Source organism: Corticium candelabrum, chromosome 13, assembly GCF_963422355.1.
Source record: "Corticium candelabrum chromosome 13, ooCorCand1.1, whole genome shotgun sequence".
Classification (NCBI taxonomy): Eukaryota; Metazoa; Porifera; class Homoscleromorpha; order Homosclerophorida; family Plakinidae; genus Corticium; species Corticium candelabrum.
In genome coordinates this window covers 2672501-2692500 of record NC_085097.1, presented here as the reverse complement: position 1 = coordinate 2692500, position 20000 = coordinate 2672501, and the positions used below count along the sequence as shown (strand labels likewise).

Here is a 20000-nt window from a genome sequence, read left to right as displayed (position 1 = left end):
AGAAAACCTATACGTATAGAGTATAGCCTCTTCCCCAGACTCTCTCGCGCTAGTCTTGTCGTGTGCCCGTATGACAATTCCAGGTGCGAGACTAGTATTTTCGCGCCATTATCCGGTTGGAGCAACCAATTATCCGATTATCGCTCTGGCAACTGTGTTTCGTGAATCAGACTCTCACTTTGCGTCCCTGGTTTGTTGTTCAGTACTTGGAGTCACAGTCATAACTTTGTCATACGCAAGCAGACCAGGGGCGTCGCGTGGGCACAAAAAGTGGTGGGGCTCCAGTCCCTCTAGCCCCTATTACGCGACGCCCCTGGGCAGACTGTTGCACCGTGAGAAACGTTAGATAAACTATCACTCTGTACACCGAGGCTCTGTCCACGCGCGTTATTCTTTGTCAGACTTCTTTGTATGAAAATAAGCCAAAAGACATTCTTTCTCTTTCTGACTTTGTCTTGCGCGTAGAGCATCTTTATAATGTACAATAGCACGCATTGCTACGTTTAATGAAGAAAACCTTAAATCGGCGCTACACGAGTCTGGGAGACCGAGGCTAAAGGAACCTCTGCATCACGGCCCGTATATATCGATGAGAGTTTCCACGCAAACCAGAGACAATTTTACGCTCATGGCAAATTTTGCTCTGAGTCTCGATAACTCGTAATTATTACGAAAGAATTTAAACGCAGGAAAATATAATAAATACTAAATTTTGGATTTGCAACTATTTCAAAATCGCGCTGGTCTACTTGTGCACCCTAATCTACAAAGTCTGGCTACGCCACTGGAAGGAGTGAAAACCCTGCAGTATGAAAAATTTAAAATTAATTTGGCTCGGACAGACTGAGCTTAGGTAGGACATTCTTGTGTTACATGTATAATTGCCTCCCTAGTGCAGTCATTTTGCATGTAATTTTTGATAGCCAACTTCAAAGAAAGGCAGCTAAGGTTTTCTCTGGATAAAGCACGCTAGGAGGCACCTAAGTTCATAAAATTAAGTTACACCAAGAGACAAGGTTTACACTATCATATATGCGTACAGGTGAATGGATTGTCCAAAACACGTCCAAACACTAGCACTGGTGCAGTATTTGGTCAGACAAACAACACATTTGGTGGAACATTGTCCTATTTCCTACCGTTATTTTCCACACTGCTTGTAAGAGGAATAATTAATTAAGTTACAACCTCTGACCTTTCCAGATATTTTAACGTGTTTAGGTAAGCTCAAGTACTTTATAAACATTTTCTACAAGCTTTGTGTCAGCCCATACAAACGTACTCTGTGCACTCAGTTCATAGCATTACTAATTTATCAACTCTATACAATGTACACCTGTACCCAAATCAAGCAATACAATCTGATAGCGCGCGCTAAACCTGTACGGATAGTTACACCAAACACAATTAACATGTATTAGTCAATACGTAATACTTATAAATATAAGTCTACTTACAGCAATAACAATTAGTCATATGCTAAAGGTTTTCTCAAATGACGGCACTCTGTAGGTGTCAAATCGCTTGTGAGTCATTTCCTTAGACCGAAGTCGAACTGAAATACTGTCCATTGTGGAAGATGCAGTGGCCTCCCCCGGATCCATTATTTCAATATTCTCACTGTTTGCCTAAAAAAGACCAAAATCTTCAAAACCAAAGAATTGTCAATCTCTGTGACTGACGATATCTCAACTGATCTACAACCACTTCCTTGCTAAATTTGTTAATGCTCAAGATGCCCCTCTTGACATCAAAAATGTATGCTTTAAAGTTGTTGTTGCTTCTATGTAACTTTTGTGATTAGATTGATCATAACATGCTCACAATTCAGTGTTTGAAAAAGTGGTCGTCAAGTTGTCATTCAAGGAATAACTGAGTTCATGTGATGACCAATTAAATGCCAGCAAGGTTGCCATTCCTGACGAATAAAGTCACTCAATCTATTGTAGACCCAATAAATTTGAATTACTCAAGTCTGACTGAGTGACACATCTGAATTCCTGGATTTCATTTACTTGCCAGAACAATCAGTATAATTATTTGATATTTATGAAATTCTGAACACTGACAATTGGCTGTGTTTCATTGCTCTGTTCTAAATTTAGGTGACTGTATTGTGAATCCCACAACAAAAACCAAGGAATACAAATTAACTACACAATATCCAGCAGCAAATTTACTATTTACAAAACAGGAACTTTCTAATTCAGACTAGTAAAACCAGTCATTCTCCAGTGCAAATCAAATTCAGCAACTCTGCAGTTCATATAAATAGCCAATAGTTTTGGCAGCTTCCGATCTACTGTACATATCCACATGCATATCGTATATTTTAATTTGTTATATAAATGAATGATCATTGCAGCTAATACACTTCATTGAAAATCAATAGTTGTAATCATTACTAATGTACAAATATTTATATAAGACCAGTCCAAAAATTATTTGTGTTTCCTATTGCCCTATCAATCCCTTCTTGTAAGAAACCAGAAAAAGCTTTCGGTCAATGACATGGTGCCCATGCACAACATTCTTTTTGCATTTGACGTCAAAGATTACAAGTTTAGGTGTGGAAGTCTGGTTTGGCTCTACATACCTTCTCCTACAAAGACTCATCAGATTTAGCGATAATTCGAAGCCAATCTCAGATCTGTACAAAGCAGACATAAAACCGTGTGTTACTTCTGGATCTGGACACAAAGGTGTTAGTTTGCCACCGGGATCTTCCCAACAAGTGAATCTTTAGACAGAGGAAATCTTGACTGTTACGGCATCCACAAATGATCAGCTGGGATCTGGGAAAGATGTGGATGCGAGCGACTCCACAATGTTGGTGGCAGATTTTAGTTGTGGTTACCCGAAGTTTCAGTTACAACCTAGTGACACGTCTCCAGCAAAGAAACAATGCATTGAGCATTCTGCAGCAGCACGTCGGTATACACTCCCAACTCACCAACCTGATATCGGAAATGAATTGTAGTCCACACACCTCACAAACAAACTCACATTTTATATTTAATATTAATTAAAGGGCCAAGTAGAGTTTTAGCCAACCGACAGACTCGTATTCTGTTAATTTGGTGACGAGAAATACATTTTTTGGGCTGGCCTAATCTATTAATTTGATATTTACCTAGATTAAAAATATATACCTGTTACTGTGTATCAGACTTACCAGTTGCAAACTTGCCAATAACAGACGACACACTTCATATGGTTTCTGCTCCACAACAGAAAGTTAGACATAATTCTTTCCAACTAGGTTTACAAAAACACTACCCTCTCTCTTGTCAGCTTGCAAAATGGAACAGGAGAATCGGGAGAGCCTACAGCAACATGAGATTGTCAATAGACTACAACACAGACTTCATTATTGTCAACTGTACACAATAACTCCAACATCTACATGATTCTAACATCCACATTTGTAGATACTGTTACAGCTAAACCTAACACATGGTATTTTACTATATATGTATACTGCTTATTGCATATTTTCTGACAGAAGCTTGTCAGATTTCCAGATCCAGCATCTAATGTAAATGAAAAGCAATGCTGCCAGTGTCCTTACCAGCAATGTTTCCGCTGGATGCTTGCCAAAAACCTAAAATGCCACAAATAGATATCACTGGCAATGCAATGGTAATTCCCCCTCGCAAGTTTGGCTAGCTGTAACACTGTTACAGTGTACCTGTACAGACTACAGCTTCCTCTGATCTTGCAAGCACAGTTGCTACAGCACGCTAAGGATAGCAATTAGCGCAATGCATTGGAGCTCCAAAGCCTACTCTCTTTGCGTGTGGCATCCGTAAGCATCGACCAAACTGATGAATACTGCAAATGTGCAAAGAAGTGGTGCACATTAGTTGACCAAGCTCTGTGAAGTCAAGGTCTTCAATAGTCAAACATTGTTACTTGCCACTCATCATTCAAACAGCAATCAGCTTGCTAACTCAAGTGCAAACACCTGAAAGTGAGGCACGTGACACGATACACAGAAACTAATGCTTTCAGATTTCTATTGCTTTGAATTTTGAATAGCAGTTGTCAACTAGTTACTTGACGGGTCACTGGACTCTTGAAGTCTCTCGTAACTGGTCATACCTCTGAATTCAATAGCTCAATGTCATCTCACCTGTTTCTTGTACTCCGAGTTGCTCCAATTGACATAATATTAGTTCCCCATAGCTGTGAATGTCAAACACATTATAATTTTCCTAAGAAACAAAATTAATGTACAACACCATCAATGCTGTTATGTATGTTTTTGACTACATGTATTATTTGTTAACATGTGCCTTTTAATTAGTAACTACCACGTGACTGCTTCTTGTATCTATTTAGAAAAAATTCAAATGTTGCTAATAATAAAACTATTGTAAACTGTTACTATCAATCAAAATTATTAACATTAACAACAGGCCACCATGTACACACAATTCGCACATAGATAGCAATGGCCAGAAAGCATAATAAGCAATGGAAGTAAAGCCAGATACCAAAGCATTAACAAAAAAAAAGATTTAGTTTAAGCACAGCAACCTCAGGTCTAGGCTTGAGAGCCCAGCCGGTCATCTCCCCCCCCCCCCCCGCGGCAGAGAAAGACCGGCTGGAGACATTCGCCACTCAAAGGAAACCGCTGCCTCTCTATCCTCCAATCAGGATTTTACATGTTTGGCTAGTGTTTGTGCGTGCACGTGTATTTACGATAACTGCTGATAGCAATGCCCGTCGCTATTGGCTCTCTACTAATGCTTTGTAACTGAGTAGTCAATTGCTTTTACCGTCGGATATCACATTTCGTTAGCGTGTGAGCTACAACTGCATGTCCTCTTCTCTTTTGTCTTCCTTTTGTACTTGGAGAACTAGGCAGCGCATGCAAAACAACTTCTAGTCCCTTAGGGTGTCGTACATTGCATGCATTGAACGAGTAGACCATCTATAAAGTGTAGTATTTGCACTCAACGCAGGACAACGTGCAGGGCAACGTGCAGAGCTATGATTCGTGTACGACCTTTGGTTGGCCTCTGTGGTAAACTTTGAGTCTAGCGCTCTTAGAACGAGAGACAGACAACGAGAAGAGCTGGAAAGAGTTGACATGTTTGTAGACTTGGATGGCACGTGTCGAGACTACACGTACTTGCGTCAGAGGGAAATTACATTAGCAAAGAGCCAATAGCGACGTGCATCCCTATCGAGGATGCAAACATTGAACGGCACTCTGATTGGAGGATAGAGAGTCGGCGGTTTGTTTGAGTGGCAAATGTCTCCAGCCGGTCTTTCTCCGCCGCGGGGGGAGGGGGGAGATGACCGGCCGGACACTCGAGCCTACCTCAGGTCTAGCAAGCATACTCTTTCACGGCTGATTACAACTGTTGGTACATTACGTATACCCAGAATAATGTGTCGCAATGGCTCTTGCCTATCAGTTCAGTTCATGTAGAGTCCCATGCGACTTTCTGACTTCAATTAACATTCATTCCCTTGACATCCATTTAATAAATTAATAAACAAATAAAATACAGCATAACAATAAAATAATATTCCTGCACTTACATATACAAAGTTTAACACAGACAGGATATACCTCTCTAGCAAGTATTGGTGCAATCATTTCCTCCCAATTTCTAACACGCTTTGACAACTCAGTTTCTTGAGCATACTGCTGTGCTACCAATAATTGAAGTTGCTGTAACAAGAACGGCAACAGGTAAGAAATATAAACATGAAAATTGAATCACAACAGTAACATTCAGCAAGAACATTTTTTGTTCTAATAAAATAATGGTAAACAATATGTCAGTGCAAATTAGCCTCTTCAATATTTGGCACACACACACACACACACACACACACACACACACACACACACACACACACACACACACACACACACACACACACACACACATGCACACACAATCAAACGATGCAAACAAATCAAGAACAAGCAAACTCACCAACGTCACTACTGTATATTAAAAAAGCACACTTCCAACACCTTACCACATGCTTCTTTACTAGATCTTCATAATCCTGCACAATAGCAGATTTTGAGACATGCAATGGTTCAATTGGCTCTCCTCCAGCTTCATAGCCCGCAAAACTACCAGCATCATCTCCACCGTCCCAACCACATTCATCACAATCTGAAACACACAATAACACTAAGCAATGAAACCAGGTAACAAGACAGATTATAAAGTTATGAACAGCATTATGTGAAAGTACATGACCAAGTCACAAACTAGAGTCGAGTCAACGCAACATAGGAATTTAAACAACAAATAATTACTGCACTCTGGCCTTGTAAATGCATATCAAAACTTCCAATCAGAGAATCCTGTATACAGTGTATATGACCTGTCACCATCATTATTCGAGCAATAAACCAAGCCACTGTATACTGTTAAACAGTTTGCTTTCCACAGTCATAAAGCACATTGTCAGCAAGGCCAAGTACACCAAACATGTACAGGTGCGCGTGCACACACACAAATTTATAAATCATGTAACCTTCATTCTCCTGTTCTTTAGCATCTTCCTGTTCTGTCATATGTTCAGATGGAAAAAACTGCTGCCAGTCACCCAAAAGTCGAGTCTGTATCAATCACAAAATTTTAATGTTTAGATACTATAACAGACAATGACAATAGTGCAAGATAGCAAACATTTATAGAATGTGCTGAAATTGTGTGTGTGTGTGTGTGTGTGTGTGTGTGTGTGTGTGTGTGTGTGTGTGTGTGTGTGTGTGTGTGTGTGTGTGTGTGTGTACTGAAAATTCACACATGCTGCAGCAGTTACACTACACCAATAGAAACTAAACTGTTCTATTGCACTGCCATAACAGAATCACATCCTATCATCTCAATACAAACTTTGCCAATACATGCACATACAGAGATAGACAAGAGAGCAACCTAGAATGAGAGCAAAGACACTATATTCTTACCAGCATTCGTTTCTCCTTTCTCTGCCTTTGATCTCGTCTCTTCTGTTCAAACCAAAATAAATCTTGAAACTCTGTTGCAGACGACATCATTACAATAGTTCCTCTAACCAATCTAGCATGTGTCTCACTCCATGTGACCAATTGTAGTTTCTACTGCAGCACAATTAAGAATGAAACTGGTCACATAAAGTGAGACACTTGCCTGAGACTCGTTCAAAGTACTAATTATGTACATTTCAGTCCTACAACCAAGATTTCATAATCGCTGAGCACAAACAAAAATGTGGTGATGACTAAAGTTTGATATCCAAAATGGCATAATTAATAGATAAATAAAATCACACAATAACTAGCATACATGAAAATCCTTTATTGTAATATAACAAGAGATACAATACAACAAGCGTCTACAAAACTGGCAGTACTACCGTTTAAGATGAACATTGGCGGGAATTTATTTTGGCGGTTGAACATTGTTGTTGGATGCCGTATATGTTTGATATTCCCCGTCTACTACATTTGTTCGTCGCCATCACATTTGAATGTATAACTAGTCTCCAATTACTGTCTAGTGATAAAGAATTGCTGTGTTGGTGCAAAAAACATGTCATGTGTGACTCCACCTGATACTTCAATTGCTTCAATAAGGTAGACACAATAAACGGTGCAAGCAGGGGTTACCATCTTGTGGCCACATCACCAAGATGCCTGATCACATAGGTGATGAGGTCAAGATACGTATCCCGGTGGCAAATAAATGGTGGATTATATATTGGTGCTCACTGAAAAATATGCCAATCTGCACTATTTCATCTTAAAGGAAACAACAGAATTAGAAACTCCTGAAATATGGTCAGTCCTGTCTACACAAAATACATCTAGTGGCATGCAACAGTTAGAATAATAAGTTAGAGCAATCAGCAGTGTTTTAATTCGTTGTAATCAGAACTGAAAAAACCATCTACACACAAACATGTGTGGCTTAAACATTTTAACATATCTCACCAATAAATGCTGGAGCTTTCAAGAAATTCTTTGGTAGACGTGATTCAGAGGAATAGACTAGACACAGATCACACTGAAAACTAAAATTTGGGACATGATATGTCATGTACATGTCTTTCGACAAAATTCCCAAAGAGAGTCGAGAGGTGGTTGTTTGCTGACTGGATCTTTCCGCTTCCTTTTCTTTCCTTTTGCAGTCATTGGCGCATCTACAAGGTGTGGAGGAATGCGATAGGGTTTGCCTAAACATAACCACACTGATAACACTTCATCATTACTGTAGCGCTTCACAAGTACTATTGCTGTGTTCAAACTGTTATTAGTGCTTATGTCACTGAAATTACCAATAGCATTAAAACTAATGTAAGATGCATAGTGTAGTCTTGCATAGCATGACTCCCTAGTCTTAGTCCCTTCAAGCAAAACAGCAAGCACATACGCTGCAAAGAAAACTTCTTTAACTTGTGTCTATCCGAAAACTACTGACATAAAAAATCCAAGATCTCTTGCACTAACGCCTAATGAGGAAAGACACAAACTCCATACAATACAACGTCTTACCCACGAAACACTACAAGAAGAAACTGAACACCATTTGCAAAGACTAACAAAACATATGACTCAGTCAATGCCATAAATCTAAATATGAACATGAATATGGATGTTGCAGCTTTGCATACCTTTCTTAAATGGTTTCTGAGGATCGCCTGATGGATCATGTGGGTCTAATAGCTGCCAAGGATCCACCTTTGATATACAATAACAATCATGTGATATAAAGTGGCAATAGAAATGATCAGCTCATATCAGTAGAAACCTTATCTGCGACATAATGAAGAGATGATATAGTCTTTCTTTCAGCTCTCTGTCGAGTCTAAAGGCAATAAATTCTATTATACAATCAACAAAAATGAGAGTAACATAAGCCACAAAAAAAAAGAAACAAACTAACTGATAAGTAGACACACAGACAAAGACAGGAAATAAAGAAATGAGTCGTTTCTCTATTTCTTGACTAACGATAAAAAATAACAAAAAATAAAAACATACAAACACAAAGACAGCTGGCACATAAATAAATAAACAAAGGTGTACTTTACAACAATCTGCATAAACGTAGCTACAGATCTTGCCCAAACAACCACCAGCAATAGTACAGATTAAAGTGTTCTTGATGTGAGCTACACTGCAAAGTAAAGTTGTGTACAACTCTACCAAGCTAAGAGGATGCACACCGCATATACACATAAGATTCACACAACTGCCTTGCATGCATCTTTGTTGATGCTTGTATACATTATACACATTCACTACAACATACTACTTGAAAACAGTATTTCACATGTGATGAATCGAAATTCACACACACAAAACCAGATATCAAAAGAGCCGTGCTTTGAAAGCCCCTAAGATTATCTATCCACTTCCATCTTGTCTAGCCACAATAATGCCAAGAAACAGCTCCATAACTAGACTACAACAAGAATGTACTGTACATGTGTAACCACTCTCAACAAGATTAAAATAATAACAATAACAACTAAGTCAACTATGATTGGATAGCAAAATCTGCATCCCAGCCGTAAAGTGCTCATCTGAGTTAAATCCTGGAGAATCAGCTTAGGGACTGTCCGTAAAAAGTGAGAGTTTTTCACTCCGTAAACTTCACATTTGTGGGTAACTTTAAGTTCACTCCGTAGACTCGCATCCAGCTAAAATACTCCTACTGATAAACACAGTTTGCATATAGCTAACCACGTGTCAACCGCACATCAACCACGTGCTAAGAAAATGGCTGTCCAGCTGACATTGTTTGGGCCTCCTCCTCTTGGCAAGGGACGTTTCTTTAGAGGGTTAGCCAATCCTGCTAGAGACGCTGTATATTATGCAGTTATTGAAGCGTTTTGGACACTGCAACAGGACTTCCTTTTTCATGGAAGCACAGCGGAAGTGAACTGTAACTTATTCAAAGGACGCGGAAGCGAGAGCTCAGCTGACCTGATCCCATACAATCAAGAGAGACGATTGGCAGCAGTTGGTTTACAATAACTGGGAAGGAACGAAGCGAAAACACAGTTGTAGGAGATGCTGACTTTGAAAGTCCAAATGAAGCACACCCTATTTCAAGTATTATATTGCACTTTAGTGATCTGCTGCATTTAATAAAAGTGCCATATCAAAGCTGATTATTGGGCACCTGTTGACGGTCAAGTGCTGTCAATGATATATTTAAATAGATGTAGATGTTGTGTAGACTATACAAATACTTTATTAAATACTGCAATATATACTGGTTTTCAATATTTTATGTAGCACAAAGCAGGAGGGTGGGCGGTGGGTCTGGGGAACTTTAGAAAATTTACGGAGTAAAAAAATTATCGCTACTTACGGACAGCCCCTTAGCTTTTTTAATTCACAGATCAATTTGTCAACAGAAACTTGTCCAAGATTGAAAAGATTTTCATATTGTGAAAAAAATTTATATTGATATGCTAAGCCTTTCAGGAAATATTATGTTTGCGCGTGCGCGCGCGCACACACACACACACACAATCAAACCAAAGCACAAACACAATAGTCTTGTGTGGCCAGACCCTTCTCTCCTACATCTCTCACAGCAGAATGTAGGCAGGAAGGATCTGGCTACGCGAGACTACAAACACAAGATATCATAACAACAACGCTGTGAAGAAAATCCTCCCCTTAACCAACACATACCATTCGATCAACCTTCTGCTCAACTTCCTCCACCTCAGGAATTCCATAATCCACACTGTGATCACCGAACTCATTAAACCCACCATCCATATCATCAGCAGCTGATGCAACAACATCCTGTTTATCCATCTCATGATGAGGTTCTGCCATGTCAACATTCTCAAACAAGAGCCCTGTTTGTGCACAGGTCAGTCCAGTCTTGGACATCCTCCTGCTCTCCATGTATATTCGGTCAACATTTTCTATGTGACCAAGGTCAAGCAATGCTGCTCCTGACTCATGGAAAATACTCGTGTTCATCTAACACAAAGCAATGTGTGATATAAAGAAAGTGAAACCACAAGAGGCATTTACTTTAAAATCTTTCCTGTTGCCTATTACTTCACCTGTGGGACTAAACAGCAGATAAACATAAGTACAGTAGCAGCAATTACAACAACCACAACAAATGTGATGTATTAGGATTTAACACAAACAGTTGTCTTCTCACTAGCAACCAACCAATCTAAGAGTCCCACCAGTACACTCGGTCATCTTGCTGCAGTGATCACAAATACAAATTGCTATCCATGCAGTAGATACACCTTTGTTTGTCCTGCTCAATATCTCAATCAGTGTGTCAAACTTAGAGTCTGTCAACTTCCCTAATTTGGTTGTAAATGCGACTAATACTGTACAGGTTGCACTTCCTTTAACATCTTCGGAGCATTTTAGCAGTTGATTGCCACCATTGCAAAACTTTTTGATGTTGCATATTAAGCTTTTAACTACATGTATGTAACAAGTGTGTCTCTATGGCATACTCAATAGAAAGCAGTATAAACAGTGCTGACAACATTTGATATCAAAGGTCTAGATCTACAATTACACAGTTGCCAAAACCAATTGACCGGTTTCCAGTTCAGAGTACTTTGGTAGTAACCATATTTAGTCAACAATCCCTCGCCCAGCAATCTTCCAAATCTGTTTGTCATGCTTTCAGTTATTTGATGCCAGGCGCTTGTTGCTTGTATTCATGGCAGTCAAGGCTATTTTGCCATGCAATAAAGTATCATATTTTTGATCCCACAAAGTACTGCTCCACAAGTTCTGATATGCTTGTAGCGTTAACTAATTCATAAGTAGATTACAAGTCTAGTGAGCATGCGAATGGAACTATAAATAGCTAGACTTCAATCATTTCAGTCACTCTGTTACCGGCGTTTAGATAGTTTGGTTTTTGCGTTTAGCTGTAACTTTGTGTCAATAGAGTAGTGTCTACAACGTATTTAGAGTAAAGAGGGCTATGGGTATGCTCCACTGAATTATCGACAATGTATCATCAGCATGCATGGAATGTTTGACTCTCAATTTTAAAAAATTCTGTTGTTTTGCAGTAGATTAGACATTGTACGGCATAGCAACAGATTTTTACGGCATATACCTACATATACTGTAGAAGAATTCACTTGTCAAGAGAATAACACTTACTAACAAATCACGATATTACAAAACAAGTCAGGACCACTAAACAGCTCCTAATCATGTCTGTTAGAAGTAGAACCTTTTCTTCAAAGTTAATTGCACCAGAAGAAGGCGGTCCGGGACCATTTTCTCCCCTCTTCACAGAAATGGCAGAGGTGGAGAGGAACTGGCTCGAGTCTAGTCAATAGATGGCATTCCTTTCATGTGTACATATTTGGTGGGTTTTACAACATCTGATTTGCCAGCACCCAAAAGCTACAATACGGTTCATATGCTTACAGTTACGTTTGCCAAAGTAACAATACTGACTGACGTAGCCTCATACCAGACCCTCTCGCGCCGTCGTGCCCGATTCCCCTATTACACGACAATGCCGGAAAGGGTCTGGGATCATCCCACCTACCGTTTATGCTATTAGATGATCAAATTAGCTCGTATGCCACTAAGCTTCCGGCTACTAATACAATTAGTCTAATAGTTATTGTCATGTGTCACACGGAATGTCTTGCAACCAACTTGACCTTTCATTCACACTCTACTTGTTTCCTTTCAATGTTGGTATCCTATCCCTACGCAAGCTCTACATATTTGCCAACCTCTCTGGGAGAGAGGACTTCCTCTCCAAGAGACTCTAGAGCGGAAGTCCTAGTCAACACAGCGTCAGACGGCACGCACTGCCAGGCTCCAGATATTCCCGAATCGTACACGAGCTTCCCAATTCGTATTGTTCTCGTGGCCTAGTACAGTAACAGAGCGGCGCTTAGTGCATCCCAATTCCAAGCTACCTAGAGTGCTGACCGAATCACACTGGACCTCATGACACACAGCTTCAGATAACGTGAATCAAACTCAGGATCATGTGAATGAACCTCTTCCCATGCAGCTACAGGAACAAAATGTGAACAGTGAATGTATGCAATCAGATATCACAGCTGTAGCATAACTTTGATGGAAGGATGGCTTCATAATTAACTAAGAGCATGAAAGTGTTGACATTGGTGACGTGGGGTGACACTAAATGAAGAAAGTAGGCGGGATGATCCCAGACCCTCTCCGGCATTGTCGTGTTATAAGAGAACCGAGCACAATGACGCGAGAGGGTCTGGTACGAGGCTAGACTGACTCAGATAATGATGTCTGCAAGCTGCAACAAATAAACTGCCTATTGTTTCAGTTTTAAAAGTAGTTTCCAACTTCTCTTAATTTGCAGTTTGGTGATAAGGTGTTTAGGTGTTGCAAAAGGAGGACTCTTGTAACCTGATATTTTCAGAAAGCTGACATCAACTTTCACTTACTGAAGTACCAGCAATAGGTCAAAGTGTATTATTACTCTGACCCTCAAACTTCTGTTTGCAGCACCAGAACTTCCAATTTAATACAAAAACACTGCATACATGTACGTGTACACGTAGGCTAATGTAAATCTAATGTTATTAGCCATATGTGTAGTTCCGTGGCCTCTGTGATCCTAGCTGGTGGTAGACTAAGGGGTGTGGTTAGTTCACTTGCACAACAGAAAATGGTAAACTGTAAAGCCATGCTTGGCCTGATTGAATAAATGATCGTTGATCTGACTCTGCCTTGACGAGAGCTTTCTAATGACATGCATAATTACCCAGGGACGTCCAACTGTCTAGATTCATGAGTTTTCCCAAGGTACACAAATTCGTGGACATACTTTAGTTTGATCTAACCTGATGAGAGCACAGTCCTCCTTCTCATCATCTCTATAGGGAATTAGTGACATCGGTGTTCTCAGAATAAGGTCAATTTCCTATCAAAGTTATCGAGTACACAGTCTCAATTTGAGATATTCTGTGAATAGTCAGTGACACAAACCTTTTTCTGTCCTTTTTCATTCAGATCGACCTTGTTTGACTCTTTGATGTCGTCAAGAGGAAGAAACTACAAACCAAGCAAACTGCCACTTAACATAAAGTCTGCATGTTCAACAATAGAGTCCTCAAAACATCACAAAAATACACTAATAGCCCGTTCACACTAGCGTTTGTAACTGTGCCAGCACGGTGCGCCACAGTTTGGTTCGGCTTCACTTCGCAGTGTGAACGCCGGCTGAACCGAACCGAACCAAACCAAACCGTGTTGAGCTGGCTCACCTCAAGCTACCGTGCCACCACGGTTCAGTTCGGTAGTCCAGTAGAAAATCGTCTCTGAGACCTCGGTGTTGTACATCTCACTGTGATGGACTGCTGAGGTGCCAATTAAAACAGGGCAATCGCATCTTGCCTACGATCCATCACAAGAACTACCCGGATATGCACAGTTAGCTGAATACACGCCCACGTTCTTTGACTACGCACTCTCAGCGCGCTTTCAGCCTTTGGCAGTGTGAACGCAGGCCAACACGGTTAGCTGACGCGGTTCGGTTCGGTTTGTCTTGGTTAGGCTACCTAACCATGCTAGTGTGAACAGGCTATAACTCACGTTTGATAAACATTAACAAAGAGTCTGTCCCGAATTGCCATACTACTACTGTTCCAGCCAACCCAACTGGCAATGATGATGTTTATGATGTCACAGTTAATTAATATCTTTAATTAACATCGATAAATATAAACAAACAGTCACAATGATCATAGATCATCATACAAATGTCTGCATGAGAGTACGTGTAGCATTGAATGCAACAACAATACATCAGTTTCAAACAACACATTACAACAGCAACAGTCAGGTAGCTCTAACGAATAAGTTGTCTAAGTTTTAGAAACATTAAACGCACATACCGTTAAAATGTTGTTACAATCAAAATTCAGCAAGAGATATTGTCCATCGAACAGTAAAACATGTCTTACACTGTAATGGTAAACGAGTCAGGGTGTATGACAAGGTGTCATGTACAACCGACATGGCCACACTTTCCAGTATTCCTGTTGGAAATAATCGTAAAGCAAAAGCGTCGTTATGGTATCTATGTTAAATTGACAGATCCTGCCAGAACATGCCTGCAGCATTACACAAGTTGTTCATTTGTTTTTGTTGTGCCAAGTTGATAACTTGGAAACAACCCACAAGAACTCCAACCCCCTGTTGTGACATTAACTTAACTTAAGTTAATGTCAACCCGAAGTTAATTACACGCGAAGCAAAGGTCAGAAAATCAAGGGAAGATGAACTGATGTTTGGTTGCATTTCAGCTCGACTAAGAATTCTGTTCGTGGGCTTTGCTTACCATCTCTGCTCCCAACCAGCAATTTGTTGGTGTACTGCACACTAGCCACAGCATATTATTTCATCATTTTCCAAACAATTCTCAGCATCACAACCCCAGGATATTCCCAAATACACTTGCCACCTGTACCGATCCCTCAAGATAGCCTATTTATCTTTCATTTCTTAATTGCTATAAAAAATTAGTGCAAACCAATTGTATGAGATGCACATTATTGTTCTTATAACAAGTTTCTGTTCTGCCTCGTCAGTTAAATTTATCCTCTTTTGCAATTAACTGATATCATCTTGAAGAATACAGAGTCTACAAGATAACAATAGTTTCAATCAAGATCGCCTATTAGATGTTTTATCACTTTATATCATTTTCCTCATTGGCAGCTCTGTTCTGCATTTAGAATGGTCATCCGAGCATACTTTAACATTCTAGGCGATGCATTTCTCAGTCGACTTCTGTACTTACCTCTTCCACTTGTTTATCAAATCCAGTGACATCTTTGTCTCGACCCATTTTATCTACGGATGGACCATGAGCTTGTTTCCTGTGCATCAATATATCATATGTCAGTCAGCATAAACACACACAATACAACCAAACCTTTTGCTTGCAAGGAGCTCCAAAGATTCGTAAACAAGAGCGTAGAAATACTCAACCTTACACAGAACAGATCACCTGAATAGCTACAATGTGTGTGTGTGTGTGTGTGTGTGTGTGTGTGTGTGTGTGTGTGTGTGTGTGTGTGTGTGTGTGTGTGTGTGTGTGTGTGTGTGTGTGTGACACTTGGAAACAACAAAGCATCCGGGTACCTTACGACTATAAATACAAGCAGATCCCTGAATCAGCAAAGCAGCCTCTGCAAAATTCATTGTTGTAGCACCACCATCAAACGACACAACGAGCTGGTCAAGCTATAATTTGCAAACAATTGCAAGCGGCTGTTGTTAGGTCTCCATATTACGTCTGACAGAGAAAGCTTACTTCAGAAAGATAGTCCTCTAACTGAGAAGCTATATCAATGTCCCAATTTTGAGCTAAATCACGGATAGGCTGAAGAAGATGTGAGAAACGCGTCTCCATACTCTCTATGGACTTCCCGCCAGTTTAAATTGTCACGTGACCAGACGGACCTTGGACTCCAGCTCACACTGTTTCACTGCGATACAAAACTGTGAAAAATATTTTTAGTACATGAGTATTGAATTCGTTGAACATTTCGCTGATGTAGTATTTGTTAGCAACACTTGTTACCAAATATGCATAAAAGTAAGAATGAGTGTTAGTTATTCCATAAAAAGTATATTAATTAATTAAATACATACATAATTCATTCTCAATATGTTGTTGGCTTTTTTAATATTGCTCTAGCAATTGCAATTACCAGTAAAATAATTCATGTCAGAATTAATTAATTTACCGATTATGAGTAGAAATCATAAGTAGAAATTTGAATTTATATTAAAATTAACTTAACTAAAATACATTGTTACTTTGAAATCAGTTATTAAACCAAAGTAGAAATCAACCATTATGTCATCTTTACTCAAATGCAATATTACATGATTTCTTCTAGTTTTTACTTCCACTAAAAGAGAAATCTATCTACTTTGTAAATTGTGCTAAAAGTTGAAGTTAACAGAATCAGACACAGATGGCGTTTGCTCAAAAGCAAGGCACTCAAGAGCAAATCGTACTACAGTGACGTCGTTATAGAACCACGGATGACGGGAAAGTCATCAAACTTTGAGGCGTGCACTTGGTGGCTCTTTCCAACGCATTTCACCATTAAGTCAATTTTGAAATTATTACTACATGCATTGGTGGCATGAGCAACTGAACAGTGCATGGTAGTTGGAATACAGCAGAGTATAATAAGGCATCATGAAAATGACAAGCAGTCCTCATCACTCCCATGCACATCGTATATCTAGAGAGAGACCAATGTAGATATGGCTAAGTGACAGCAGAGTACATTATTTTTATCTAGCTGATTAGCTAATGGTACGGTATATATAAGCAAGGATTTTGGACAATCCATGGATATAAATAAAATACTATAAATAAATATATTAATATATAAATAATATAAAATAATACATAAATAAAAAAACTCTTGCCTAAAAACAAGTAAACAGCAGGCAAAAAACAAATATTATCTGTGCTTGCAACACTGAATGCGTACAGTCCATGGATTGCTTGCGTGTACAAACCATGACTCGCCAATACAAACGATACCTAATCCTATCCTAAATTAACCCTAACCATAACATATATAACCCTAAACTTAACCCTAAACTTAACCCTAATCTTATAACACTCAAATTACCCGGAAACACTTTATAGATATCCACAGTTTGCAAGCTTTGCATTCGCATGACATAATACGTCTATATCCGAGCCTTGAACTGCCACATGGTCTGAATGATCATGGTTTATGTATGACCTAGCATTCTAGCACATGTGATCAGAGCCCTAGATATCTTACAGCTCTCTATATAAAATTGAGGTTCCATGGATCCACTAACATGCGCTAACTTCAGCCAACTTTTCAAACCAACAAAAAGAATTGCTAATTAGGGGACCACCAAAAACAACTAACCCATGGGCAATTCACGTTTTGCCATAGCTGCGCATAAATTCATCCCTACAGTGTTGGTGGGAATGAACAGTACACACACACACACACACACACACACACACACACACACACACACACACACACACACACACACACACACACACACACACACAGACGCACGCACGCACGCACACACGCACGCACGCACGCACACACACACACACACACACACACACACACACACACACCGATATATGAATTTCGAAAATCTGCAATATCTCCGCCGCCTTTTGGATCTTCAAGATCATCTTGGTATGGCTATCTAGAAACCATAGAGCATGACATTAATGTTTGTTATGTTATATAATTATGTACGAGCTCTTCCTACAAGGAAACCGAAGGACCAAACTTCGCATATCTAAGAATACTCGGATGCAACGGCTGGAGCAATATATACGGAATAGACTAGCTGCATAATCTAAATCTACTTTCTAAATAAATCTAAAGTAGTAGTTGAGTTGGATGTCGACAGGTAGTGCGGTCCCCCAACCATTAGCTTAGCCACAGCTGTCGTAACTTCATGTCTTGAAGCTTGGTTTGTGTTACTTAAAACAAAAAATCCATGCATATGCAACGTGTGCGAGGGCATGACAAAACCGATGCTGCTATCTTTAGAGGATTACAGTAAGGGAATCCCCGCATGTTTACTGCTGTACACTGGATGGATTCCCACTGTGTTTATCTTACACATTGACTCCCGTTGGGGTCAGTTGACATCGAATCAGCGTGAGAGTTACCTAGACCCGAAGAAACGCTTCTAGACTTTGTCTTCTTGTTCATCTCGGTAAGTTCTATATCTATAGATACAATCTTTTTAGGAAGGCAGCGAACAGAGATCTAACGTCTTGCTGATTTCCAGAGACTCGTGTCTGTAGTAAGCTTCGTCATCATTGAAGATCTCTACTCGCATCAAAGAGGGAGTGCGCTGTCTCGAAAAGATCTTGCGATGTCTCAAAATCGTACGTCCTATATAGACAGCAGTCTGGATTTGTTTGTATGTGTGATATTGCAGTTACAGCTATGACGGCAATCCTTCTAGACAGTTAGGATGAGGAACATCCCATGTTTCATTTCCATATGGTTACTGAAAGAAGCATGACTGTCCTTGAAAACAGGATGTAGACAGTCACCATGCATGCAGTAAAGCATTTCACAAGTTTTTTGCCATGAACTACCGCAGTTCCAATTTGAAACAATAGTAGAGAGTAAGTACTGCGTGAGGAAAACAGTGTGTACAATAGTAGCATGTTGTTCGTACATATGACAGACTGATGCAATCGGTAAATGAATTACCGAAATGAATTGCATGGTTAGTCTACAGTAATACTAATTGCTGTATAGTACGTATGTGCGGGTGTGGGTAGTAGTTTTAGCGTTTCTGCTTTCCCTGTAGCGGCCACTGTGGGAACTGCACCAATGTCTGGTGTGATATAAACAATTTATGCAGATGCACTACTACCGTAATCTAAAGTAAATTACTATTGCAGGAGTCAATTACGTACAGTGGTCTCACAGACTCGATCATGAATATTTAAACGTCTCTAATCCACCAGACGCTCCGCCGCCTCTTCCTCCACGCAGATCATCGAATTCCGAATTGCCACAGTCTCCCGTCTCTGGCCAAAGCAAAATCTTCAGTACAGACCAGTCAAACGATCAAAACACTGAACTGTCGCCCTACTATCCAAACCATGAGTATCACGACAGTGATGGGTACTGCACCATGGTCGAGCGACGGTCACATGGTGCAAAACACTTTGTGAGACAAACAGAAGAATCGTGTTTGAAGACTAGCAGAAGCGACGGCATGCACCGATTCGGCTCGTCCGGCTTCGAATATGGGTACCAGAGAGAACGCCAGAGCTCGCGATCCAGTCAAGCATCTTCAGGTCGAGGATCAGGTCCAGACAATTTGATTACCGTGATCGAGTTGCTTGAGCTTCTAGCACTTCGTGAATTATCATTGTAGGAATCGAAATATTTGGTACAGTCGGAATGGGTCGTGAGGACATGCCACCAAAACAGTCCGAGTT

General features: G+C 39.9%; 2 protein-coding genes and 1 long non-coding RNA gene across 4 annotated transcripts in view; 2 read left to right on the top strand and 1 right to left on the bottom strand.

Annotated features, from left to right (window-relative positions):
• Positions 1–1207: 1207 nt before the first annotated feature.
• LOC134188800 (condensin-2 complex subunit H2-like) lies at positions 1208–16427 on the bottom strand. The gene is made up of 20 exons (XM_062657002.1): positions 16311–16427; positions 16139–16240; positions 15930–15985; positions 15795–15873; positions 13979–14044; positions 13834–13913; positions 11030–11069; positions 10676–10975; positions 8775–8831; positions 8638–8704; positions 8068–8199; positions 7958–8014; positions 6953–7023; positions 6517–6601; positions 6007–6149; positions 5588–5689; positions 4136–4217; positions 3280–3326; positions 3176–3220; positions 1208–1628 (listed from the first exon to the last, which is right to left on the bottom strand). The coding sequence occupies exons 1-20, from the start codon at positions 16407–16409 to the stop codon at positions 1473–1475; spliced, it is 1866 nt and encodes a 621-aa protein (XP_062512986.1). The 5' UTR covers positions 16410–16427; the 3' UTR covers positions 1208–1472.
• Positions 16428–18693: 2266 nt separating this feature from the next.
• Positions 18694–19615, top strand: LOC134189033 (uncharacterized). The gene is made up of 3 exons (XR_009971424.1): positions 18694–18751; positions 18827–18926; positions 19455–19615. It is a non-coding gene; the product is annotated as an uncharacterized LOC134189033 (long non-coding RNA).
• Positions 19616–19680: 65 nt separating this feature from the next.
• The window catches only part of LOC134189032 (uncharacterized), a 4713-nt gene continuing 4393 nt past the window's right edge, over positions 19681–20000 (top strand). For both annotated transcript variants that reach the window (XM_062657265.1, XM_062657264.1), the window contains exons 1-2: positions 19681–19868; positions 19937–20000. The exon at positions 19937–20000 is cut by the window's right edge and continues 25 nt beyond it. In XM_062657265.1, the coding sequence (XP_062513249.1) occupies positions 19691–19868; positions 19937–20000 (242 nt within the window). In that variant the 5' untranslated portion in view covers positions 19681–19690. The remainder of the gene's footprint in view (positions 19869–19936) is intronic.

Bases quoted from the DNA above. Each gene is read 5' to 3' on its own strand.
- LOC134188800 (XM_062657002.1), bottom strand. From the start codon at position 16,409: ATGGAGACGCGTTTCTCACATCTTCTTCAGCCTATCCGTGATTTAGCT. The intron at 16,241-16,310 runs GTAAGCTTTCTC...TGCAAATTATAG, and splicing joins TAGAGGACTATCTTTCTGAA to CTTGACCAGCTCGTTGTGTC. The intron at 8,832-10,675 runs GTATGTGTTGGT...TATTGCCTTTAG, and splicing joins AGCAGAAGGTTGATCGAATG to ACTCGACAGAGAGCTGAAAG.